General features: G+C 43.6%; 1 protein-coding gene across 3 annotated transcripts; it reads right to left on the bottom strand.

Annotated features, from left to right (window-relative positions):
- Positions 1-2,056: 2,056 nt before the first annotated feature.
- On the bottom strand, positions 2,057-20,744 carry LOC130367895 (epoxide hydrolase 3-like). Of its 3 annotated transcripts, none has more exons than XM_056570872.1 (8): positions 20,518-20,744; positions 14,468-14,724; positions 14,070-14,155; positions 11,449-11,606; positions 11,245-11,373; positions 8,101-8,204; positions 7,833-7,981; positions 2,057-2,752 (listed from the first exon to the last, which is right to left on the bottom strand). In XM_056570872.1, the coding sequence occupies exons 1-8, from the start codon at positions 20,558-20,560 to the stop codon at positions 2,518-2,520; spliced, it is 1,161 nt and encodes a 386-aa protein (XP_056426847.1). In that variant the 5' UTR covers positions 20,561-20,744; the 3' UTR covers positions 2,057-2,517. The 3 variants fall into 3 exon arrangements, with proteins under 3 accessions (XP_056426847.1, XP_056426849.1, XP_056426848.1); XM_056570874.1 differs by lacking the exon at positions 20,518-20,744 and adding an exon at positions 20,472-20,489; XM_056570873.1 differs by lacking the exon at positions 20,518-20,744 and adding an exon at positions 20,209-20,230.
- Positions 20,745-27,650: the final 6,906 nt, after the last annotated feature.

The following is a 27,650-nucleotide window of genomic DNA, read 5'->3' as shown; positions in this document are numbered from 1 at the left end:
GGTTGTAAAAGCGCATACAGCGCAAAAATTAGCCGACCAGACCGAACGTTTCACTGCGGTCGGCTCATTGAAATGAATTACATACGGGAGCGCATAGAAAGGCATATGGGAGCGCGAGGTTTTAGCTCCCCCCTGCCGTATGCGCTCCCGTATGGGAGAAAACGTGATGTGAACCCAGCCTTATACAGGTTTTATTTTTATTTTACTACCTAAAAAAATTATAACTACATACATCAAAATTAGTACGTTTAAAATTGTCATCTTCTGACCCCTATAACTTTTTTATTTTTCTGAATACAGGGATGTATGAGGGCTCAGTTTTTGCAGCGTAATCTGAAGGTTTGATCGCTTTTTATACATTTTTTTAGGGTATACAAAGTGACCAAAAATATGCAATTTTGGACTTTGGTATTTTTTTTACATAAACTTTGGTTTAATACCACATATGTTTATTTTTATTTTGTTTACATATTTTTTATATGGAATTTGGGAAAAAGGGGGTGATTCAAACTTTTAATATGGAAGGGGTTTATGTGTTTTTTTAAACTTTTTTATTTTATTTTTTTTTTACACTTTATTAGTCATCATAAGATTCATCATACATATCAATGTAATTCCATAGAACTACATTGATCTGTGTGCTCTGCGCTCAAATGATAAAGCCTGGTTCAGTCAGGCTCTGTCAATAACAGAGCCGCAGCCAGCACAGGACGAAAGGTAAGCTCTCTGGCTCCTTCAGATCTAAAGGGTTAATAGCTGGCCGAGGCGATTGCCGCATGTCGTCTATTAACGGCAGCCCCCAGCTACAGGAATCAGCTGGGGGCCGACCGGTATGGCGCGGGCTTGAGTAAGGAGCCCACGCCATACACCGCTTGCCATCTCAGGACGAGCCGGCTCATCCTTAGACAGCAAGCGATTAAAGAGAAGATGTATGCAGAAATCCGAGAAGTAAAGGGCACTACCAAGCGCTTCTCCTCACTCCTTCTCCTGATCGGAGGGAGTCTCAGCACTGACACATAAATGTTCATATATTCTGAATGAAGAGTGGGGGGTAAGCCACTGCCAGACTCTTTTAATGGTGTCTTATCTCTCCAACAAAATAAAAGAATCGGGCAATCGAAACACAATAAGCCCGATCCTTATTTTCCCAACATCATCTGTCAGGGGAGAGTTGGAAGGCCCCCATACACTTTAGTCAGTCCCACCAAAATTTGTAGATTTGGCCAACCTTTTTCAATCTGTAGTGCTACAAAAAGTTTTGTGGAGGAAACCATGCCCACATATGGTGACCAATGCCTGCGCAATGTATTACCAGCAAAAAACAGCAACCATTGACCACTGCACGCAAGTATGGACTCTTCCACATGCGGCAGCTACAAGGTTAGAAGATATCCTAGGATTATAAAAACAGGCAAATAACCCACCAAGGAGAAATGACTGATCAGATAGCTGCCAAACATATACCAGGCCACAGTATTGGGGGAGTCTAGTATAAACACCCACTATAGCTCAATCCCAGACACCCAACTATAGATTCTGTGGTGATATATACAGATTAGTTCATAACCCCAGATTTCTATATACATGGTATGCTCAGTCATTGTATATACATACATTGTATGTAGTGGGATGAAAGGGGTATTCCAGGCAAAAACATTGTATCCCCTATCCAAAGGATAGGGGATAAGCTGTATGATCGCGGGGGGGCCCGCTGCTGGGACCCCCCGTAATCTCCCTGCAGCACCCGCATTCTATGCGGGGCTGCATCTTTGGTTTCGGACACCTCCGGGTTTCCGGGACTGGAGACATGACGTAATGCCACGCCCCTCCATTCATGTCTATGGGATATGACGGCCATCACGCCCCCTCCCATAGACATGAATGGAGGGGGCGTGGCGTGATGTCACGTCCCCAGTCCCGTAAACCCGGAGGTTTCCAAAACGGGAGGCACAGCCCCGCATATAATTCGGTTGCTGCAGGGAGATCGCGGGGGTCCCAGCTGCGGGCCCCCCTGCGATCAGACATCTTATCCCCTATCCTTTGGATAGGGGATAAGATGTTTTTGCCCGGAATACCCCTTTAATGGATCTCTATACACAAGTTCAGTCAATAATGTTATATACAAATTAAAGGTGGGTTCTCAGATCTCTATATATATATACAAGTTACAGTTTCATGTAAATATACACAAATTATTGCTGGATCAGCAAATCTGTATACTCAATGGTATATATGCATTCTAGGTCACGCCCCCTCCCATAGACTTGCATTGAGGGACAGGGTGTGACCTCACGAGGGGGCATGGCCGACCCTCGCAGTGCGCACACAGTGTTCAGAACTAAATGTTCTGAATGCTGGCCAGTGGAGTACCCTTTTAATCACTATATAGAGTCAGTAATCCTATATAGACATTACGGCTCTCTATAAAAGCTATAGATGCAGTTATTGTCTATATACAGCAGAGGCGGATCAGCAGACTCCTCCATACAGTCTATTGTATGTACACACTATATACAGTCAGTGAGTGGACACTGGCATCTCCTGTCTTAGAAAGTCCCACATGACCCTGTTCACCGCCTCTGGCTGGTCCTGCTGCAGCCAGTGACTGGCATTGTGTATAATCTCCGCCTGGAAGGGGGCATGGACGTACTGCTTCATTTCTGGGACCATGGCAGCCTCCAGGAAAGTGTCCTTCTCCCCCCAGAGCAGCAGTGTGGGCACAAGAACATCCTGGGCTTTCACTGGGAAGAATCTGTAGAGACACAAGAACCACAGTTATGTGAACACAGGACAGACAGACTGCCCCAAATACACTAATAGGGTCTATTCACACACACCGGATCAACAGTTCAAGTATTAGAAAGCAGCCAAAAGTAAATAAGAATTTCCATGAAAAATCCACAGTTGTGGGTCCGCAAATGGACATTTAACAACTTTTAGGGTGCATTCACACACAGGATCCACTGCGGATTTGAAGTTGCAACTGCAGCTTTTACAAGGCAATTCTTAAAGGGGTACTCTGGTGGAAATTTATTTATTTATTTTAAATCAACTGGTGCCAGAAAGTTAAACAGATTTGTAAATTACTTCTATTAAAAAAATCTTAATCCTTCCAGTACTTATTAGCTGATGTGTGCTCCACAGGAAGATGTGTAGTTCTTTTCTGTCTGACCACAGTGCTCTCTGCTGCCACCTCTGTCCATGTCAGGAAGTGTCCAGAGCTAGAGAGGTTTGCTATAAGGATTTGCTCCTGCTCTGGACAGTTCCTGACACGGACAGGGGTGTCAGCAGAGAGCACTGTGGTCAGACTGAAAAAAAAATTCTAAAAGAAAACAACTTCTTCTGTAGTATACAGCAGCTGATAAGTACTGGAAGGTTTAAAGGGGTACTCCGCTGCTCAGCGTTTGGAACAAACTGTTCCGAACGCTGGAGCCGGTGCCGGGAGCTTGTGTCGTCATAGCCCCTCCCCCTCATGATGTCACATCCCGCCCCCCCCCCCTTCCATAGACTTGCATTGAGGGGGTGGGGCGTGACGTCATGAGGGGGGTGGGGCTATGACGTTACAAGCTCCCAGCGCCGGCTCCAGCGTTTGGAACAGTTTGTTCCAAACACTGAGCAGCGGAGTACCCCATTAAAGAAAAACTGTAGTGAAAAAGATTCCTTTAGCCCTGTGCTCGGGCTGCAAAAACTTAAAAAAAAACTCTCCCCCCTTTCTATGTTCCCCCATTGCACCTATATCCGCGTCCCAGTGCTGGTCTTCTTCCTGCTTCCTCTGGACGGTAAGTCATACTACGCTCAGCGTATCGCCGGCTGCAGCGATGTCCTACCTCGGGATAGGCTGAGCGTACTGTCATGTAAGGAGCCCGGGCAGCAGGGAGAAGGCAGGGCCCGAGCTCCTTCCATGATAGATGGGACATCGCTGCGGCCGGCGATACGCTGAGCGCAGTATGACTCACCGTCCCTAAGAAGCAGGAAGAGGACCAGCGCCAGAGGACTGGGACGCCGATATCGGCACAACGGGAGAATGTAGGAAGGGGAGATAAAGTTTTTTTATTTTTATTTTTTTTTGCAGCCCGGGCACAGAGCTTAAAGGGGTACTCCGGTGAAAAACTTTTTTTTTAAATCAACTGGTGCCAGAAAGTTAAACAGATTTGTAAATTACTTCTATTAAAAAATCTTAATCCTTCCTGTACTTATTAGCTGCTGAATACTACAGTGGAAATTATTTTCCGTTTGAAACACAGAGCTGTCTGCTGACATCATGAGCACAGTGCTCTCTGCTGACATCTCTGTCCATTTTAGGAACTGCCAGCGTAAATGGAAATCCCCATAGCAAACATATGCTGTTCTGGACAGTTCCTAAAATGGACAGAGATGTCAGCAGAGAGCACTGTGCTCATGATGTCAGCAGAGAGCTCTGTGTTTCAAAAAGAAAAGAATTTCCGCTGTAGTATTCAGCAGCTAATAAGTACAGGAAGGATTAAGATTTTTTAATAGAAGTAATTTACAAATCTGTTTAACTTTCTGGAACCAGTTGATTGAAAAAAAAAAAAAAAAAAAGTTTTTCACCGGAGTACCCCTTTAACCCCTTAAGGACTCAGCCCATTTTGGCCTTAAGGACTCAGACAATTAAATTTTTACGTTTTCATTTTTTCCTCCTCGCCTTCTAAAAATCATAACTCTTTTATATTTTCATCCACAGACTAGTATGAGGGCTTGTTTTTTGCGCGACCAGTTGTCCTTTGTAATGACATCACTCATTATATCATAAAATGTTTGGCGCAACCAAAAAACACTATTTTTGTGGGGAAATTAAAACGAAAAACGCAATTTTGCTAATTTTGGAAGGTTTCGTTTTCACGCCGTACAATTTATGGTAAAAATGAGGTGTGTTCTTTATTCTGAGGGTCAATACGATTAAAATGATACCCATTATTACATACTTTTATATTATTGTTGCGCTTAAAAAAAATCACAAGACCTCTAACTTATATTTTTCCGTATAAGCGGCGGTATGGGGGCTCATTTTTTGCGCCATGATCTGTACTTTTTTTTGATAGCACATTTGCATATAAAAAACTTTTAATACATTTTTTATAAAATTTTTTTTAATAAAATGTATTTAAAAAGTAGGAATTTGGGACTTTTTTTTTTTTTCGTTCACGCCGTTCACCGTACGGGATCATTAACATTTCATTTTAATAGTTCGGACATTTACGCACGCGGCGATACCAAATATGTGTATAAAAAAATTTTTTACGCTTTTTGGGGGTAAAATAGGAAAAAACGGACGTTTTACTTTTTTATTGGGGGAGGGGATTTTTCACTTTTACTTTTACATTTTTTTTTGTATACTTGAATAGTCCCCATAGGGGACTATTCATAGCAATACCATGATTGCTAATACTGATCTGTTCTATGTATAGGACATAGAACAGATCAGTGTTTTCGGTGATCTTCTGCTCTGGTCTGCTCGATCACAGACCAGAGCAGGAGACGCCGGGAGCCGGACGGAGGAAGGAGAGGGGACCTCCGTGCGGCGTTATGAATGATCGGATCCCCGCAGCAGCGCTGCGGGCGATCCGATCATTCATTCAAATCGCGCACTGCCGCAGATGCCGGGATCTGTATTGATCCCGGCACCTGAGGGGTTAATGGCGGACGCCCGCGAGATCGCGGGCGTCGGCCATTGCCGGCGGGTCCCTGGCTGCGATCAGCAGCCGGGATCAGCCGCGCATGACACGGGCATCGCTCCGATGCCCGCGGTTATGCACAGGACGTAAATGTACGTCCTGGTGCGTTAAGTACCACCTCACCAGGACGTACATTTACGTCCTGCGTCCTTAAGGGGTTAAAGGGTACCTCTCATCAAATAAACTTTTGATATATTTTAGATTAATGAATGTTGAATAACTTTCCAATAGCATGTTAATGAAAAATATGCTTCTTTCTATTGTATTTTTCCCGATCAGTCCTGTCAGCAAGCATTTCTGACTCATGCTGGAGTCCTAAACACTCAGAGCTGCCAGCCTGCTTTGTTCACAGCCAAACAGTGTGCGCAGCCAACCTGTGAACAAAGCAGGCTGGCAGCTCTGAGTGTTCTCCTTTGTGAACAAAGCAGACTGGCAGCTCGTAGTGTTTAGGACTCCAGCATGAGTCTGAAATGCTTGCTGCCAGGACTGGTAGGGAGACCCCTAGTGGTCGTTTCTTCAAAGTGGAAAATTTAATAGAAAGAAGCATATTTTTTAATAACATGCAATTGTAAAGTTATTCTGCATACATTAATCTATAATATATCAAAAGTTTTTTTGATGAGAGGTACCCTTTAAGGACTCAGCCCATTATGGCCTTAAGGACTCAGACAATTTTATTTTTATGTTTTCATTTTTTCCTCCTCGCCTTCTAAAAATCATAACTCTTTTATATTTTCATCCACAGACTAGTATGAGGGCTTGTTTTTTGCGCGACCAGTTGTCCTTTGTAATGACATAACTCATTATATCATAAAATGTATGGTGCAACCAAAAAACACTATTTTTGTGGGGAAATTAAAAAGAAAAACGTAATTTTGCTAATTATGGAAGGTTTCGTTTTCACGCCGTACAATTTATGGTAAAAATGATGTGTGTTCTTTATTCTGAGGGTCAATACAATTAAAATGATACCCATTATTACATACTTTTATATTATTGTTGTGCTTAAAAAAAATCACAAACTTTTTAACCAAATTAGTACGTTTATAATCCCTTTATTTTGATGACCTCTCACTTTTTTATTTTTCCGTATAAGCTGCGGTATGAGGGCTCATTTTTTGCGCCATGATCTGTACTTTTTTTTGATACCACATTTGCATATAAAAAAACTTGTAATACATTTTTTATAAAATTTTTTTAAATAAAATGTATAAAAAAAGTAGCAATTTTTTTTTTTTCGTTCACGCCGTTCACCATACGGGATCATTAGCATTTTATTTTAATAGTTCGGACATTTACGCACGCGGCGATACCAAATATGTCTATAAAATTTATTTTTTACGCTTTTTGGGGTAAAATAGGAAAAAACTGACGTTTTACTTTTTTATTGGGGGAGGGGATTTTTCCCTTTTTTTTTAACTTTTACATTTTTTAAATTTTTTTTTTACACTTGAATAGTCCCCATAGGAGACTATTCATAGCAATACCATGATTGCTAATACTGATCTGTTCTATGTATAGGACATAGAACAGATCAGTGTTATCGGTCATCTTCTGCTCTGGTCTGCTCGATCACAGACCAGAGCAGGAGATGCCGGGAGCCGGAAGGAGGAAGGTGAGGGGACCTCCGTGCGGCGTTCGGAATGATCGGATCCCCGCAGCAGCGCTGCGGGCGATCCGATCAATCATTCAAATCGCGCACTGCCGCAGATGCCGGGATCTGTATTGATCCCGGCACCTGAGGGGTTAATGGCGGACGCCCGCGAGATCGCGGGCTTCGGCCATTGCCGGCGGGTCCCTGGCTGCGATCAGCAGAAGGGATCAGTCGCGCATGACACGGGCATCGCTCCGATGCACGCGGTTATGCACAGGACGTAAATGTACGTCCTGGTGCGTTAAGTACCACCGCACCAGGACGTACATTTACATCCTGCGTCCTTAAGGGGTTAATATACATGTATACAAACAATAAAGAATGTAGACTATATTACATTAAAATGTACATTATACATTCCATCTACACAGCCAAACAGAGTTCAATGGGAGCTAACAAAAAATCCCAATGCAGAGAGCTCCCCCTAGAGGTGACTGTAGGCAGAAAAAAGTAATTGTTCCAGCATTACCCCTTGTTATTCTTACCCAAATAGGTTTCTGTAGTAGTTAAGTGCAGGAGTCAAGGCTCCTTTCTGGGAGGGGAAGTATATAAAGGCCTCTATCTCTTCTTTGCTCAGCCTCCGCTCCTCATTCTGAATCCCCATACTGGCATCTACCAGTGGTTTCCGGATGTACTGTGGAAGCAATAAGACGCTTACCAAGTTAGATTTCAGATGAAGCTACTTCTGATGCCCCTGTAATGTCCTAGGCTGCCCAAACTGAAACTACTTGACGCACAGCGAAAGCTGCTCACCTCAAAGTCACCTAATGATAGGAGGATCTCAGGTAGGATGGGGAGCTGGAAAAGGAAGACGTAACGGGAGGAGAAGAGCTGAGATGGATGAGCCAACACGTAATCTACGGAGAGAGAATAACATCAGTGTCAGAGGCAAACAGAAATGCACCAAAACGGCAATACCCTACTATGCTACAATTAACCCTACTGCTTCCTTTATGAGAAAGAGTCATTCAATTAATAGGGACCACACTACTGGAAGTCCCCTGCACATGCTTATCCTTCCACCCATGTCTACAGGCTGTGTAGCAGCTCAGGCCCATTCACTTCAATGCAGCTGAGCTGTAATAACAGAAACAACCCATAGACAGATGAGGTTTGTTTCTGGAAGAAAGCAGCCATGTTTTGTTTTTTTTACACCTCCGCAACCCCTAAAAGCATAAAAAACAACCCTGTATTCTGTCTAATGCCTTGTTCACACGTCAGAATTTTGGATGGGATTCTGCTGCCTCGTGCACGTGGCAGAATTTCCGTGGCAGACCATAAAAGAGGATCTCCAGAGTGGCCCTGGAGGCAGGTGAGGAGACCTCCGACCGCCATCTTCATTCATCAGAGCCCCTCAATTGTGATGTGGGTGTTCCGATGAGTCTCTGTATGCCCCTTTAATATTTTACTCTGAAGGGTTAATCGTGGGCATCAGTGTGATTACTGATTTCCGCTATTAGTGGCAGGTCCACGGCTGGGACCCCCGCTCTATGAAGCAAATGCAGCTGCTTCGCTTGCTTCATAGTCCGGAAGGAACTCAGGACATACATGTACCAGTACCAGGCAGCCAGGGCGTACAGGTACGTCCTGTGTCTCCAAAAGGTTAATGCCATAAGTAATAGCAGGTTAATAGCGATTTATCTCAGGAGCATATAATCCGTTTGCTTTATTTAAAGGGGTACTCCACTGAAAAACATTTTCTTTTAAATCAACTTGTGTCAGAAAGTTAAACAGATTTGTAAATTACTTCTATTAAAAAATCCCAATCCTTCCATTACTTATCTGCTGCTATATACTACAGAGGAAGTTCTTTTCTTATTGTATTTCCTTTCTGTCTGACCACAGTGCTCTCTTCTGACACCTCTGTCCATTTTAGGAATTGTCTAGAACGGGAGCAAATCCCTATAGCAAACCTATCCTGCTCTGGACAGTTCCTGACATGGACAGAGGTGTCAGCAGAGAGCACTGTGGTCAGTCAGAAAATAAATTCAAAAATAAAAGAACTTCCTCTATAGTATACATCATCTAATAAGTACTGGAAGGATTTGGATTTTTTAAAAGAAGTAATTTACAAATCTGTTTAACTTTCTGGCACCAGTTGATTTAAAATAAAATGTTTTCCAGTGGAGTACCCCTTTAAGCATTGCATTACACTTTAACTAAACCTGTAGATAAAGGGGGAGATTTATCAAAACCTGTGCAGAGAAAACGTTGATCAGTTGCCCATAGCAACCAATCAGATGGCATCTTTAATTTTTCAGAGGCCTTTAACCCCTTAAGGACTGGGGTTTTTTCCGTTTTTGCATTTTCGTTTTTTGCTCCTTGCCTTTAAAAAATCATAACTCTTTCAATTTTGCACCTAAAAATCCATATGATGGCTTATTTTTTGCACCACCAATTCTACTTTGTAATGACGTCAGTCATTGTGCCCAAAAATCTACGGTGAAACGGGAAAAAAAATCATTGTGAGACAAAATTGAAAAAAAAAACGCCATTTTGTAACTTTTGGGGGCTTCCGTTTCTACGTAGTACATTTTTCGGTAAAAATGACACCTCATATGTATTCTGTAGGTCCATACGATTAAAATGATACCCTACTTATACAGGTTTGAATTTGTCGCACTTCTGGAAAAAATCATAACTTCATGCAGAAAAATGTATACGTTTAAAATTGTCATCTTCTGACCCCTATAACTTTTTTATTTTTCCGTGTATGGGGCGGTATGAGGGCTCATTTTTTGCGCCGTGATCTGAAGTTTTTAACGGTATCATTTTTGCATTGATAGGACTTATTGATCGCTTTTTATTCATTTTTTCATGATATAGAAAGTGACCAAAAATGCACTATTTTGGACTTTGGAATTTTTTTGCGCGCACGCCATTGACCGTGCGGTTTAATTAACGATATATTTTTATAATTCGGACATTTCCGCACGCGGCGATACCATTTATGTTTATTTTTATTTACACTGTGTTTTTTCTTTTATGGGAAAAGGGGGGTGATTCAAACTTTTAATAGGGAAGGGGTTAAATGATGTTTATTCACTTTTTTTTTGCACTTTTTTTTTGCAGTGTTATAGGTCCCATAGGGACCTATAACACTGCACACACTGATCTTTTACATTGATCACTGGTTTCTCATAAGAAACCAGTGATCGATGATTCTGCCGCATGACTGCTCATGCCTGGATCTCAGGCACTGAGCAGTCATTCGGCGATCGGACAGCGAGGAGGCAGGTAGGGGCCCTCCCGCTGTCCTGTCAGCTGTTCGGGATGCCGCGATTTCACCGCGGCTATCCCGAACAGCCCACTGAGCTAGCCGGCATGCTTTCGGTTTCACTTTAGACGCGGCGTTCAACTTTGAACGCCGCGTCTAAAGGGTTAATAGCGCGCGGCACAGCGATCAATGCCGCGCGCTATTAGCCACGGGTCCCGGCCGTTGTTAGAGGCCGGGCCCGAACCGCTATGACGCGGGGCCACGCCATGGCCCCGCGTTATAGATCGGGAGTGGACACATGACGTTCCAGTACGTCATGTGTCCTTAAGGGGTTAATAATAAAAGAAGCCATCTGATTGGTTGCTATGGGCAACTGTTCAACTTTTTTTGATAAATCTCCCCCTTTATCTACAGGTTTAGTTAAAGTGTAATGTAGTGCTTAAAGGGGTACTCCACTGCAAATTTTATTTTAAATCAACTGGTTCCAGTACATTTTAGATGATGTATACTACAGAGGAAGTTCTTTTCTTTTTGAATTTCCTTTCTGTCTGACCACAGTGCTCTCTGCTGACACCTCTGTTCATGTCAGGAACTGACTTTTTAGTTGACAAGCCAAAAGTAACCCTATACCAACATTTGCTGTCAAAATGAACACTGCTACAGGTAAATGAATACATCACCATGAAAGGCCGACGGGTGAGGAGCATTCATCACGATGAGTCGAGACACCATGTCGGGGTGACGAACGGCAAAGGTCCATGCCAAGGTGCCCCCCCAGTCATGTCCCACTAGAATACAGTCTGAGTACCCTAGGGGGAGAAGAGAAGGTAGAGTGATTATAGTGATATCCCAATCAGACCTGTGAGACACAAAGTCCTCCTCACCTAGTCCAGTTATGAGATCTTGGATGTCCTGCAGTAGCGTCTCCATTCGGTAATCCCGCAGTTCCGGAGGAGCGTCCGAGCTCCCGAATCCTCTTAGATCTACGGCCACAGTCCAGTATTCCTGGGAAAACTCATCCAGCTGGTATCGCCAAGAGTACCTGGCAAGAAAAATAATTGAATTATATTATAGAACACAAGAGGAAGAAGAAGAGCATCCTGATAAAAACTCTATTAAAGGGGTACTCCCCTGGAAATTTTTTTTTTTTTTCTTATCAACTGGTGCCAGAAAGTTAAACAGATTTGTAAATGACTTCTATGAAAAAATCTTTACCCTTCCAGTACTTTTTAGCAGCTGTATGCTACAGAGGAAATTATTTTCTTTTTTGTCTTGTCCACAGTGCTCTCTGCTGACACCCGATGTCTGTAGCAGGAACTGTCCAGAGCAGGAGAAAATCCCCATTGCAAACCTATGCTGCTCTGGACAGTTCCTGACATGGACAGAGGTGTCAGCAGAGAGCACTGTGGACAAGACAAAAAAGATATTCAAAAAGAAAAGAATTTCCTCTTTAGCATACAGCTGCTAAAAAGTACTGGAAGGGTAAAGATTTTTTTAATAGAAGTCATTTACAAATCTGTTTAACTTTCTGGCACCAGTTGATTTAAAAAAAAAAAAATTCCACCGGAGTACCCCTTTAAATGTAGTCACAGGTGTATCAGCCGGCTAGCAGGATTGCTGGACTTTGTAGATCAGTGTTTCCCAACCAGGGTGCCTCCAACTGTTGCAAAACTACAGCTCCCAGCATGCCCGGACAGCCAAAGGCTGTCCGGGCATGCTGGGAGTTGTAGTTTTGTAAGAGCTGGAGAAACCCTGGTTGGGAAATACTGTTTAAGATTATTAAGTTAATACTGAGGGCCCATCTATAGGCCCTATTAGGGTTCCCCCAAACAATCCAGAAAAGAGTTGCTTACTTTCCATCCAATCGACTATACTACATTATTCCTGCAGAGGACGCTGCAACTTCACCCAGCAAAAGTAGCTGTTTCCCAGTGATGCCAGGAGCAGGTTCTGAGGTGATCAGCTACTCACATTGGAGGCACTATTGTGTATAGACAACCCCTTTAAATCACTCAGAAGATATGTGAAATGTATGGCTTTCTTAGAAACTTTGTCAAGGTTACTTTAATGGCCGTTCTCATGACGGGGAGCAATGGGCAACATAGGGTCCCGGCGGTTCCCATTTACTATTATGGGATGCCGCTAGGGCGCCGTTATGAGTAGCGGGAGAAAACTACGCTAATCTGCTCGGCTCTCCCGAGGCCGTCACACTGCTGTGTAAGAAGCCTTACATTCCTTTGATGCTGCTTAGGTCTATTAACCTGATGACCTTTCCCTTTTTACTTTAAGAAGCCTGTAAGCTTGACAATGACTACCATTAGTTATGTTGGGACATCATTTTACAGAAAGAATGTGCAAAAAAAGGTCACTGTGTACATACATTACATTACTTATCCTGTACTGATCCTGAGTTATATCCTGTATTATACTCCAGAGCTGTACTCACTATTCTGCCGGTGGAGTCACTGTGTACATACATTACATTACTTATCCTGTACTGATCCTGATTATATCTTGTATTATACTCCAGAGCTGTACTCACTATTCTGCTGGTGGGGTCACTGTGTACATACATTACATTACTTATCCTGTACTGATCCTGAGTTATATCCTGTATTATACTCCAGAGCTGCACTCACTATTCTCCTGGTGGGGTCACTGTGTACATACATTACATTACTTATCCTGTACTGATCCTGAGTTATATCCTGTATTATACTCCAGAGCTGCACTCACTATTCTGCTGGTGAGGTCACAGAGTACATACATTACATTACTTATCCTGTACTGATCCTGAGTTATATCCTGTATTATACTCCAGAGCTGTACTCACTATTCTGCCGGTGGGGTCACTGTGTACATACATTACATTACTTATCCTGTACTGATCCTGAGTTATATCCTGTATTATACTCCAGAGCTGTACTCACTATTCTGCTGGTGGAGTCACTGTGTACATACATTACATTACTTATCCTGAACTGATCCTGAGTTATATCCTGTATTATACTCCAGAGCTGTACTCACTATTCTGCTGGTGAGGTCACTGTGTACATACATTACATTACTTATCCTGTACTGATCCTGAGTTATATCCTGTATTATACTCCAGAGCTGTACTCACTATTCTGCTGGTGAGGTCACTGTGTGTATACATTACATTACTTATCCTGTACTGATCCTGAGTTATATCCTGTATTATACTCCAGAGCTGCACTCACTATTCTGCTGATAAGGTCACGGAGTACATACATTAATTACTGATCCTGTACTGATCCTGAGTTATATCCCGTATTATACTCCAGAGCTGTACTCACTATTCTGCTGGTGGAGTCACTGTGTACATACATTACATTACTTATCCTGTACTGATCCCGAGTTATATCCTGTATTATACTCCAGAGCTGCACTCACTATTCTGCTGATAAGGTCACGGAGTACATACATTACATTACTGATCCTGTACTTAACAATCCCTATAAACATAACTTTTAGGAGACATTACCAGTTCTCAGGGAAGCCGTGCAGGAGAAGCATTAATGGGTTACCCTTTTCTCCTGATGCCACATAATGGAAGCGTATGCCCGATTTCTGAAAAACCCAAACAGAAGATTAGGAATAAGTGACCCCCTACTGCGCCATGTACTTCTCATCTTCATCTTCCTATGGAGAACATTACTTTTCCCACTATAGCTACATCGGGGGAGATTTATCAAAACCTGTGCAAAGGAAAACTTGCCCAGTTGCCCATAGCAACCAATCAGATCGCTTCTTTCATTTTGCAGAGGCCTTGTTAAAAATGAAAGAAGTGATCTGATTGGTTGTTATGGGCAACTGGGTAACTTTTCTTCTGGACAGGTTTTGATAAATATATATAATGTCTCCTTCATCTATAAATCTTACCTTTATGCGGACGTGCCCGTGTTGGCCATGCTTGCTGCTTGTTAGGCAGGCTGGGGCAATCTTACGTGGCTTCCAACGAAAAGCCCTGAAAGGTCCCTTGGCTACGAGCCTCAGAGCATCAGGCAGGTAGGAGGCTGCTGCCAAAAGAGATGCAACATAGACTAGTATCCAGAATAGCACACCAGATACCTTCAGAGCAGCCCGGGTCACCATCAGCAGAAGACGAGACACGTAAAACTGCATTGCTGCTTCACCACCTGCGACAAAAAGACAAATGTGAGATCCTTCCAATGGCCACGCTTCACCACTGCACCAAAAGACAGAGCCAAAACATGCCCTGGCATCACAGGTGGTAGGCTGGGTCCACACGACATTTTTGCAATACAGTTCCCGTATATGTTTTCAATGTGAAAACCGTACGGAACCGTATTGAAAACCGTATGCATTGACTCGCCATTGAAAACTGTATGCCAAAAGATGCATCAGGTTGTGTCCGTTTTGCATCTTATACGGTTTTGTCAGTTTCTTTTTCCCGTACCCAAAACTATAGCCTTCCACGGTTTTTGGTCCAGGTGAAAAACCGTATTGAAACGTATACATTTTTTTTAAACATGGGAGTCAATGGGAACCGTACAGAACTGTATGTGGGTATGGTTCCACCCGGTTTTCACCGTACGGTTTTTGACTTTGCACAGGTTTTTTCTTGGAATTTCAATCAAACAAGTGAAACTTTATTCATAATGGAGTGAAAAGTTAAAAACGTATACGTTTTTTATCTTAAAAAACGGATGCAACCGGACATCATTCTTCAAACCGTATATGGCAGTGGTCTTCAACCTGCGGACCTCCAGATGTTGCAAAACTACAACTCCCAGCATGCCCGGACAGCCGTTGGCTGTCCGGGCATGCTGGGAGTTGTAGTTTTGCAACATCTGGAGTAGGGATGTAAGAAAAAATAGATTTGCGCGATTATCGCGATTTTTCATTTGGCGATACTGAATCGATTCAAAATATTTTTGAATTGATCCTTTTAGGGATGTGGAATTTGTATCTCCTGACGGCCGGAACAGCATGTCCCGGGCGTCAGGAGATACAAATTCCACATTTGTGGAGCCGGGCAGGCCGGATCTGACGCGGCGGCGCTCTGGGTGTATGGAGCGGGCTCCGACTCGTGCCCGCTCCGTACTCTGCGGCCCCTGGCTGATTTCAGTAGCCGGGGGCCACTGATGCATCACCGCCGCTAATATCCAGCATGCGGCGCTCAGAAGGGTGTATGGAGCGGGCTCCCGACTCCTGCCCGCTCTGTACTCTGTGGCCCCCGGCTGATTTCAGTAGTCGGGGGCCGCCGCTAATAGCCAGCAGGCGGCGCTCAGCAGTCTGTATGGAACGGGCTACGGACTCGTGCCCGCACCATACTCTGCAGCCCCCGGCTGTTCTCAGTAGCCGGGGGCTGCAGCTAATAGCCAGCATGCAGGGATCGCCGCGGCTGGCTATTAACCCTTAAGATCTAAAGGGATCTGTGAATGCTCCCTGGTGGGCTAGTGGGGTGGATCGCCCCCCCCCCCCCCCCCCCACAGCGCGATCGCAGGCGGGCAATCCACAGTGCAGGTAGCCGGAGGGCTTACCTCTGCTTCCTGCTGTCCTGTGGCTCTGTCATTGATAGATCCTGGCTTGACCAGGCTCTATCAATGGATCGCAGATCAATGGAGTTCAATAGAACTCTATTCATCTGTCTGAGGAATCTAATGATTCCTCCTAAAAGTCTAATAAGTTTTAATAAAAGTGTAAAAGACATTGTTTTCGAGACAGAATCGGGATATAGCGCGATGTATCGTCACCTAGATGGTATCGCGATATATCGGAATATATCGAATCCCCACACTGGTATCGCGATTCGAATCGTATCGCCAAATTTTTGGCGATTCACACCCCTAATCTGGAGGTCCGCAGGTTGAAGGCCACTGGTATACGGTTTTCAACTGTATACGGATAAAAATTTATACACACGGTTTTATACTGTTAAGGCTGCATGCACACCACGTTTTTGCAATACAGTTCCCGTATCAGGTTTTTGATGAAAAACGGATTCCTCATAACCTGATTAAACTGTATCAAAACGTGTGTACAAATTTTAAGCCATGTACGGTTTGAAAAATGATGTCCGGTTACATCTGTTTTTTAAGAAAAAAAAAACGTATACGTTTTGAACTTTTAACTCCATTTTGAATATAGTTTCACTTGTTTGATTGAAATTCCAAGAAAAACAACTGTGCAAAGTCAAAATCCATATGGTGTAAACTAGGGATGTAAGAAAAAATCGATTATCGCGATTTTTCACTTGCCGATACTGAATCGATTTAAAATATTTTTGAATCGATTCTTTTAGTGATGTGGAATTTGTATCTCCTGATGCACAGAACAGCATGTCTTGGGCATCAGGAGATACAAGTTCCACATTTTGTCAGCCGGATCTGACGCGGCGGCGGCGCTCTGGGTGTACGGAGCGGGCTCTGACTCGAGCCCGCTCCATACTCTGCGGCCCCCGGCTGATTTCAGTATCCGGGGGCCGCTGATGCATCACCGCCGCTAATATCCAGCATGCGGTGCTCTGCAGTGTGTATGGAGCGGGCTACAGACTCCTGCCCGCACCATACTCTGCAGCCCCCGGCTGTTCTCAGTAGCCGGGGGCCACCGCTAATAGCCAGCATGCGGCGATCGCCGCGGCTGGCTATGAACCCTTTAGATTGCCGCTGTCAAAGCTGACAGCGGCGTCTAAAGGGACATGTGTATGCTCCCTGGTGGGCTAGATCGCCCCCCCCGCAGCGCGATTGCGGGCGGCCGATCCACTGCTTCCCTGCTCTCCGTGGCTCTGTCATTGATAGATCCTGGCTGGACCAGACTCTATCAATGGATCGCAGATAAATGGAGTTCAATAGAATCTATTCATCTGTCTGAGGAATCTAATGATTCCTAAAAGACTAATAAAGTGTATAAAAAAAATAAAATTAAAATAAAGTTTTAATAAAAGTGTAAAAGACATTGTTTCTTAGACAGAATCGGGATATATCGCGATGTATCGTCACCTAGACGGTATCGCGATATATCGGGATATATCGAATTGCCACACAAATTCTTGGCAATTCACACCCCTAGTGTAAACCGGATGGAACCGTACGCACATACAGTTCTGTACGGTTCCCATTAACTCCCATGTTAAAAAAAAAACTGTATACGGTTTAATACAGTTTTTCACCCAAACCAAAAAACGTGGTAGACTACGGTTTTGGGTACGGGAAAAAAAACATACTAAACATACGGACTAAAACGGATGATGCGTTTGACATACAGTTTACAATGTTAAGTCAATGCATACGGTTTTCTATACAGTTCCATACGGTTTTTAACCTGAAACTGTATAAAGGAACTGTACAGCAAAAATGTGGTGTCAGGTTTTGAGGAATCCATTTTTTATTTTTTTTACTAAAAACCTGATTCGGGAACTGTACTGCAAAAACATGGTGTGACCCCAGCTCTCTCCAATTTATGTCCATCAATAATATCCGCACCTTGTACCCTATTGCATACATTTTCTCTAAAGCACATTGGCCCAGGGGTGTAGATGTAGTGGGGGCCAATGTAGCAGCGCTGGTGGGAGAAGGCCAGAAGACCACTCCGCCACATAAAATACCATTATTATATAAGTCACATGGCAGCTGAATGTATAACATGGCAGATTCTTTTTAGGGCCCCAGGCTAAAAGCTTCATTTTTGCTTATTAAAAGGGGTACTCCCGTGGAATTTTTTTTTTTTTTTTTTTAAAACAACTGGTGCCAGAAAGCTAAATAGATTTGTAAATTACTTATATTAAAAATCTTAATCCTTCCAGTACTTTTAAGGGGCTGTATACTACAGAGGAAATGCTTTTCGTTTTTGGATTTATCTTCTATTTAATATAAAAGCTAAAATACCGGCCAGGTGACAATCCTAGTGACTGCATGAAATCTATAAAATTCCATTTCTAAAATGAACTTGACCTATTTGATGGGTATTGGTTCCCAAACCTGATTCCCAATAGGGTGCCCTACACTCCAGCTACTGTTTCCCCTTAAAGGGGTATTCCAGGAAAAAACTGTTTTTTTATATATCAACTGGCTCCAGAAAGTTAAACAGATTTTAAGAAAAATCTTAATCCTTTCAGTACTTATGAACTGCTGAAGTTGAGTTGTTCTTTTCTGTCTAAGTGCTGTCTGATGACATGTGTCTCGGGAACCGCCCAGTTTAGAAGAAAATCCCCATAGCAAACCTCTTCTACTCTGTGCAGTTCCCGAGACAAGCAGAGATGTCAGCAGAGAGCACTATTGTCAGACAGAAAAGAACAACTCAACTTCAGCAGCTGATAATTATTGGAAGGAGTAAGATTTTTTAATAGAAGTAATTTACAAATCTGTTTAACTTTCTGGACCTAGTTGATATATAAAAAACAGTTTTTTCCTGGAATACCCCTTTAAGGGGAAACAGTAGCTGGAGTGTAGGGCACCATATTGGGAATCAGGTTTGTGAACCAATACCCATCAAATAGGTCAAGTTCATTTTAGAAATGGAATTTTATAGATTTCATGCAGTCACTAGGATTGTCACCTTTAAAGGGGTACTCCTGTGGAAAACTTTTTTTTTTTTTAAATGAATCGGTGTCAAAAAGTTAAACAGATTTGTAAATTACTTCTATTAAAAAAAATCTTAATCCTTCCAGTACTTTTTAGGGGCTGTATACTACAGAAGAAATTCTTTCCTCTTTGGATTTCTCTGATGTCACGACCACAGTGCTCTCTGCTGACCTCTCTGGGAATACCCCTTTAAGGGGAAACAGTAGCTGGAGTGTAGGGCACCATATTGGGAATCAGGTTTGGGAACCAATACCCATCAAATAGGTCAAGTTCATTTTAGAAATGGAATTTTATAGATTTCATGCAGTCACTAGGATTGTCACCTGGCCGGTATTTTAAGTTTTTATATTAAAGGAGTAGTCCAGTGGTGATTCAGTGGTGAGCAACTTATCCCCTATCCTAAGGATAGGGGATAAGTTGCAGATCGCGGGGGGTCCGACCGCTGGGACCCCCTGCGATCTCCTGTACGGAGCCCCGACAGCCCGCGGGAAGGGGGCGTGTCGACCTCCGCACGAGGCGGCGTCCGACACGCCCCCTCAATACAACTCTATGGCAGAGCCGAAGCGCTGCCTTCGGCAATCTCCGGCTCTGCCATAGAGATGTATTGAGGGGGCGTGTCGGCCGCCGCCTCGTGCGGGGGTCGACACCCGCTATCTCGGCGGAGAGCCGGGGCCCCGTACAGAGAGATCGCAAGGGGCCCCAGCGGTCGGACCCCCCGCGATCTCAAACTTATCCCCTAAGGATAGGGGATACGTTTTTCACCACTGGACTACCCCTTTAAAAATACCGGCAATACAAAACCCTCCCCGCCACCACACCGCCAATCCAAATAAAAAATAAAAAAAAACACAATTTTGACCAAAAATATTAAGGAAAAATAAAATAATATCAAATAAATCCCGTCTTCAAGTGTCCAGGACGGTGTTTCCCAACCAAGGTGCCTCCAGCTGTTGCAAAACTACAACTCCCAGCATGCCCAGACAGCCTCTAGTTTTGCAACAGCTGGAGGCACCCTGGTTGGGAAACACTGGTCCAGGACATCAGGTCACACAACATGGCAGCTGTAGTGACTGTCACCTCTTTGTCATGTGACTCTGATGACCTCTATTGATTTCAATAGAAAATGCTGCAAGACTGAATCTGTTCCATATTCCCACTGCTGACAATAGTCTGGAAAAACATAAAAAAAAAAAAAAAAGACGCACAGAAGCCGCATCACGTGAGTCCAAAAGCATAAAAAAAAGTGTCACCACACAACTAGCACGTACACAACCACAGTTAGTGTAAAAAAATATGCTGCTTTTATAAAAGTCTTGTTTTACTACAGACACACGACAGACATATACGTGACGATCTGCACCAGAGCCAACACCATGCCAACATCACCTGTACTATCGTCCCCTTCACTCGGCCACTTTGCAAAGGACATTTAACAAGGCCCGCCCATTAACAGACTTCGCGGCGATTCATTGGATAGCAGTGCTGTCAATCCGATATCCCAGTCATTCTATTGGTTCACTCTTAACCCACAGCAAGGTAGGTCAAAGCGTCTGAGGTTTGGCTGAAGAACAAGGTTTCCATGACGAGAGGCGGGATTAGAGCGGATCTCGCTGATTGGTTGTCTCCTGAGCGCTGGACAGGAGCAGTTAGTTGTCAATCATTTTGATCGACAGGAAAATTAGCCTATCAATAGACTCGTATGCTTCCCTCGCTCTCTCTAGGACAGTGTTTCCCAACCAGGCTGCCTCCAGCTGTTGCAAAACTACAACTCCCAGCATGCCCGGACAGCCTTTGGCTGTCCGGGCATGCTGGGAGTTGTAGTTTTAAAACAGTTGGAGGCACCCTGGTTGGGAAACACTGCTCTAGGAAGCGCAATAATACATTTTGATTGTCTCCAAGCTTTCTGTTACCATGGTGACAAGTCATCTCTATCTGGCTAGTTTTAACCCCTTAGGCACTCAGCCCATTTTTCCACTTTCGTTTTTTCCTCCTTACCTTTAAAAAAACCCATAATTCTTTCAATTTTGCATCAAAAATCCATATGATGACTTATTTTTTGCGCCACCAATTCTACTTTGTAATGCCATCAGTCATTTTACCCAAAAATCGACAACAAAACGAAAAGAAAAATCATTGTGCGACAAAATTAAAGAAAAAACGCCATTTTGTAACTTTTGGGGGCTTCTGTTTCTACGCAGTACATTTTTTAATTTATTTAAATGACACCTTATGTTTGTTCTCTAGGTCCATACGATTAAAATGATCCCCTACTTATATAGGTTTGATTGTGCATAACTACATGCAGGAAAATTTATATGTTTAAAATTGTCATCTTCTGACCCCTATAACTTTTTTATTTTTCCGCGTATGGGGCGAAATGAGGGCTCAATTTTTGCGCCATGATCTGAAGTTTTTAGCGGTACCATTTTTGTATTGATCGGACTTATTTATTGCTTTTTATTCATTTTTTCATGATATAAAAAGTGACCAAAAATACGCTATTTTGGTTATAGAACGGGGGCGGACTCAGGGCGAACAGGTACGTCCTGGGTCCTTAAAGGGGTACTCCGGTGCTTAGACATCTTTTCCACTATCCAAAGGATAGGGGATAAGATGCCTGATCGCGGGAGTCCCGCCTCTGGGGACCCCCATGATCTTGCACGCAGCACCCCAGTTAAAATCAGTCCCCGGAGCATGCTTGTTCCGGGTCTGATTACCGGCGACCACAGGGCCGGCGGCGTGTGACATCACGCCTCCGCCCCCGTGTGAAGTCACACTCTGCCCCTCAATGCCAGCCTATGGGAGGGGGATAGGGGATAAGATGTCTAAGCGCTGGAGTACCCCTTTAAAGGACAACTGTAGTGGTACACTTTTATATATGCCCATGCCCGGGCCTCAAAAATAAACAAAATAAACTCATACATACCTTCCTACGAGCCCCCGTTGTTCCGGCACAGGCCTTCCGTCAGTGCTGACGTCATTCCACTTCCTGGAGACGGGGACGACGCAGAGCCGTCGGCGTATCACCGGCCGTAGCGATGTACTGACCCCGGCCGGTGATAGGCTGAGCCCAATGTCATGTAAGAAGCCGGCCAGAGCTCCTTACAGGAGATTGGGCTCAGCCTATCACCGACCGGGGTGGGACATCGCTACGGCCGGTGATACGCCGACGGCTCTGCGGCGCCCCCGTCTCCAGGAAGTGGAATGATGTCAGCACTGCCGGACCGTGAGGCCTGTGCCGGACCAACGGGGGCTCGTAGGAAGGTATGTATGAGTTTATTTTGTTTATTTTTTAGGCCCGGGCACGGGCATATATAAAAGTGTACCACTATAGTTGACCTTTAAGTGGTTAAAGGGGTACTCCGGTGGAGTACGGGTGCCAGAAAGTTAAACAGATTTGTAAATTACACAAAAGAAAGAAAGTGGAGGATGGCACTACTGGCTTCTACACAATTAAACTTCCCGGAGGTGCAGGTGCGATTCCCAGCACCAGATTTAGTAATTTAGTGCAGTAAATTACTATAAAAAATTCTTAATCCTTCTGAAAGGATCTGCTACTCCTCACTATATACCCCTGGCATATAGTGTCTTAGTTCTACCTTGGTTTGTGTAACCTTTACTGGCCCCAGGAGAGGGTCTCCGTCATAGGAAAAGATAACAGACAAGTAAGTATGGCGAACACACTCTGACTTTATTGCATCAAGCATCAGTATAAAAAGGGCAAAAGGGCGTATTTACATTGACCAATTAAAATGTGGCCACGAGCAAAAAGCATATTTACATTGACCAATAAAAATGTGGACACATCTGTGGTGATCGCCTTTAGGGTGTGAGTGGTGGTCGGGATGTTGCTGTGCAGGTTATAAAGGGTGTTATTAACCCTTGTCAGTCGTGACGCCATGGTGAGGGTTAAATGCTGAGTGTATTGGCCTATCGCCACCCTTCCCAAGGACGATAGTATAAAGTATTGTCCACAACCAGAGCTTCGCTGAAAACTTGCACAAACTTTACTGAAGATTTTCTGTAGCATGCAAACATAAGAACAGTCTTTGTAACAGAGTCTATTAACAGCTTGGCTGATATTGACCGTTGGTTGGGACTTGTAGTAAGTTCTTTAACTTGTAGGAATTTAGTATGCGCAGATCCACTGGATTTAGGGATATATTTAGGTCCAGGGTCCTCGCGAATAATTGCTGAGAATTTAGAATAACTCACTGTGCTATTCAGCCGAGGCCGTAAGGCTTTGGCCTAGGAATTGTCGTTGAAAGTTGCGGAGGTCCTACCTCATTCAGTGACAACAACCCAAGAGAGAGAATAATGGCCGCAGCTCCCTTATATGGGCAGGGGCTGGCCGTTCTAGGATTGGTCCACGCCATCTATTAATCAGCCTCACAAAGCATTGTGGGTATCACATGGCCTATGAACCTCAAAAGGTCCTATGCATTAACCGTAGAGACTAAACCTCGTCACATGACCCGCAGGTCCTGCGACGCTAGCGCAAGGTAAATACACTTTCTATGTACATTTATATACAATTACCTTTACAATATACTCACTATCTAAAGGGTGACTAGGGGAAGACTAAACCTGAGGACCCCACGGTTCCTAGGAACTCTGACTTTGGGGACCCATACCAAGGTACTGTATGTAATACGGTACCGGGACACCACAAACCCCCTTACTTAAAGGGATACTCCGCTGGAAAACATTTTTTAAATCAACTGGTACCAAAACGTTAAACAGAGTTGTAAATGACTTCTATTAAAAAATCTTAATCCTTCCAGTACTTATCACCTGTTATATGCTCCACAGGAAGTTATTTTCTTTTTAAATTTCCTTTCTGTCTGACCACAGTGCTCTCTGCTGACACCTCTGTCCATGTCCGGAACTGTCCAGAGTATAAGCAAATCCCCATAGCAAACCTCTCCTGCTCTGGACAGTTGCTAAAATGGACAGAGGTGTCAGCAGAGAGCACTGTGGTCAGACAGAAATGAAATTCAAAAAGAAAAGAACTTCCTGTGGATAATATAACAGGTGATAAGTACTGGAAGGATTAAGATTTTTAATAGAAGTCATTTACAAATCTGTTTAACTTTCTGACACCAGTTGATTTAAAAAAAAAATGTTTTCCAGCAGAGTACCCCTTTAACGACGCAGGACGTATATTTACGTCCTGCGCCGGCTCCCACGATATGAAGCGGGGTCACGCTGCGACCCCACATCACATCGCGTCGGTCCTGGCGCTCATCAACGGCCGGGACCCGCGGCTAATACCACACATCGCCGATCGCGGCGATGTGCGGTATTAACCCTTTAGAAGCGGCGGTCCGCCACTTCTGAAGCGAAAGTGAAAGTATCCCGGCTAGTCAGTCGGGCTGTTTGGGCTGTTTCACCGTGCCGTCCCGAACAGCTTGCAGGACACCGGGAGGGCCCTTACCTGCCTCCTCGGTGTCCGATCGACGAATGACTGCTCCGTGCCTGAGATCCAGGCAGGAGCAGTCAAGCGCCGATAACACTGATCACAGGCGTGTTAATACACGCCAGTGATCAGCATGAGAGATCAGTGTGTGCAGTGTTATAGGTCCCTATGGGACCTATAACACTGCAAAAAAAAAGTAAAAAAAAAGTGTTAATGAAGGTCATTTAACCCCTTCCCTAATAAAAGTTTGAATCACCCCCTTTTCCCATAAAAAAAATAAAACAGTGTAAATAAAAAAAATAAATAAACATATGTGGTATCGCCGCGTGTGTAAATGTCCAAACTATAAAAATATATCATTAATTAAACCGCACGGTCAATGGCGTACGCGCAAAAAAATTCCAAAGTCCAAAAAAGCGTATTTTGGTCACTTTTTATACCATTAAAAAATGAATAAAAAGTGATCAAAAAGTCCGATCAAGACAAAAATGATACCGATAAAAACTTCAGATCACGGCGCAAAAAATTAGCCCTCATACCGCCCTGTACGTGGGAAAATAAAAAAGTTATAGGGGTCAGAAGAGGACATTTTTAAACGTATAAATTTTCCTGCATGTAGTTATGATTTTTTGCAGAAGTACGACAAAATCAAACCTATATAAGTAGGGGATCATTTTAACCATATTGACCTACAGAATAATGATAAGGTGTCATTTTTACCGAAATATGCACTGCGTAGAAACGGAAGCACCCAAAATTTACAAAATGGCGTTTTTTCTTTGATTTTGTCGCACAATGATTTTTTTTCCGTTTCGTCGTGAATTTTTGGGTAAAATTACTGATGTCACTGCAAAGTAGAATTGGTGATGCAAAAAATAAGCCATAATATGGAAGGGTTATGATTTTTAAAAGGTTAGGAGGAAAAAACGAAAGTTCAAAAACGGAAAAACCCTGAGTCCTTAAGGGGTTAAAACAAGTCAACCCCGACGCCTGTCCCCTAAGGCAGAGGAACTAGGATGAAGGCTAAGGATGAAATTATTATACATATATGCATCCTGACACATTCCTATGACTAGAAATCTCACTAGACATTTATACACAGTTATCTAAACATTTTAAGAAGCTCTCTAAAAATTTATTCTCAAGCTTCCTAGATTTTTATACAGCTCTCTATAACATTTAGTCTTAAGCTGTCTAGACACATATATCTCACTAAAACATATTACTTTTTTGCCATTTAAGTTTACCTGTTAGTACACAGAAAAGTATATTGGCTTGCCTGAGGCTATCTACCAATAAGTTAGCTACTAGGGTCTATAGGCTACACGCTTCTTACCCCTAGAACACAACAGTATAACCTTACCTAGGTTACCTTTAGAAAATACGTGTCTCTATTTTTAGCTCGCAAGAGCAACTACTGGCCAGGTAGAGCATCTCACACACGTAGAAAGAAAAGAAATTAGTGTACCCAACAGTGGCAGGAATTGGAATGACTTAGGCTACAATTCCTAAAGTGTTTTTTCTTAATGTGAGATATACTTTATTTTGGTGTACTATGTTAGAAGTAGATGAGTACTCTTTAAGTGATTTGTTTGGTGTACTATGTGTACAGATACTATTTGGAAGATCAGTCTTGATATCTTAAGGGTAGTTTACCTTTGAGAGTCCTTTGAGACCGTTGCAACATCACCTCTGGGCTGGCAGGAGTCTCTTCAAATAATAGTTCTGTGGAAACTTCAGTCTCCGAGGGACCAGCTTGAGGGCTGGAAACAGAAGCAACATCTTCGATTGGAGAAGGTGTGGAGAAGGTCTTGCTGAACTTGAAGCAGCAACAGGAGAGGTGCTGGTGCTAGCTGGAGCTACTAGTTGCGGTTGACTGGGTGGAGCAACCAGTGGTGGCTGGCTAGGTGGAGCAACAAGGGGCGGCTGGCTGGCTGGCAGCTGGACATGGCATACCCCAATACATGACAGGTTGGTGAGAGGAGAATAAAGGGACATCCATACTGGGATAAATTCCTTCTCCTGGTACATATACCCTCGCTGGTTTGGCTGGAGGAGGAGTAGGGAGAGGTGCAGGAGGAGGTGATCCAGGCAAGTCTTCCTTCAAGCACACCTTTATTCTATTTCGGTGGACAACTTGTGGCTCAAACCCTTCTTTCTGTATCTCATACATATCCGTATCGGGATAAGGAATTGCAGTAATAGTATAGGGTTCTATTTCCCATAGAGAATCCAGCTTATGAGTTCTTGGGAATTTCCTGAGCCAAACTTTGTGTGGTATCCCGGTACCGTATTGTATACGTTACCTGTATAGAGGTCCCCATAGTCAGAGTCCCTAGGACGTCGGGGTCCCTCTTTTGTAGTTTTCCCCTTGTCACCTCTCACTTAATCGATGACTATATAGTAGTTCTATTCAATATTAATATAAGGATATATATGTATATATTTAGTTGTCTACCTGCGGGTCACGTGATCAGGTTGAAACTCTATGGTTTTGCTTCAGGACCTTTGGAGGTTCCCGTGACGTATTCACCCACAATGCACTGTAACGGTGAGTGACAGTCGTTACGGACCAATCCAAAACGGCCAGCCCCTGCCCATATAAGGGACCTGCGCCATCTTAGTCCCTCTCTTGGGTTACTGACTCTGGAAGAGGTAGGACCTTCGCAGCTTACAAGACAATTTGCTATGCCAAAGCCTTGTGGCCTAGACCTCTAACCTAGTGGATAGACTAAGCAATTCCCCGCTACTCATCGCAAGATCACTGGACCTAAATACTCCCCTAAATCCAGCGGATATCTGCTATACAATTCTTCAGAAGCTAAATTGGGCTTATCTGATCCCAACCGACTGTCAATCGCTGCTCGAGTTTTTGATATTATAGTTTTTGATATTATGCTGAGAAGCAATCAGATCATTATACAAGATTGTAGATTTGCACCATGTCTGTTTTCTTTTTTTTGTCTGAACATGTGCTGCACTCTTCCCCACCCCCTCAGCCCAACCCTATATAAGTAGTAGTTAGCTACACATGGGCCATTTCATTCCTAGCAGCCTCCCAGTCTGAGAGAGCATGGTAAGTGAGCTATTACACCTTGTT

The sequence above is a fragment of the Hyla sarda genome, chromosome 4 (genome assembly GCF_029499605.1).
Source record: "Hyla sarda isolate aHylSar1 chromosome 4, aHylSar1.hap1, whole genome shotgun sequence".
NCBI lineage: Eukaryota > Metazoa > Chordata > Amphibia > Anura > Hylidae > Hyla > Hyla sarda.
This window is presented reverse-complemented; position numbering and strand designations above follow the sequence as displayed.

What these genes read in the sequence shown, in the direction of transcription:
- LOC130367895 (XM_056570872.1), bottom strand. Translation starts at nt 20,560, where the DNA reads ATGTCCTTTGCAAAGTGGCCGAGTGAAGGGGACGATAGTACAG. An exon ending in TGAAGGGGACGATAGTACAG is followed by an intron (nt 14,725 to 20,517) that starts GTGATGTTGGCA and finishes TTTTTGTCGCAG; the next exon opens with GTGGTGAAGCAGCAATGCAG. An exon ending in AGATCTCATAACTGGACTAG is followed by an intron (nt 11,374 to 11,448) that starts GTGAGGAGGACT and finishes TTCTCCCCCTAG; the next exon opens with GGTACTCAGACTGTATTCTA.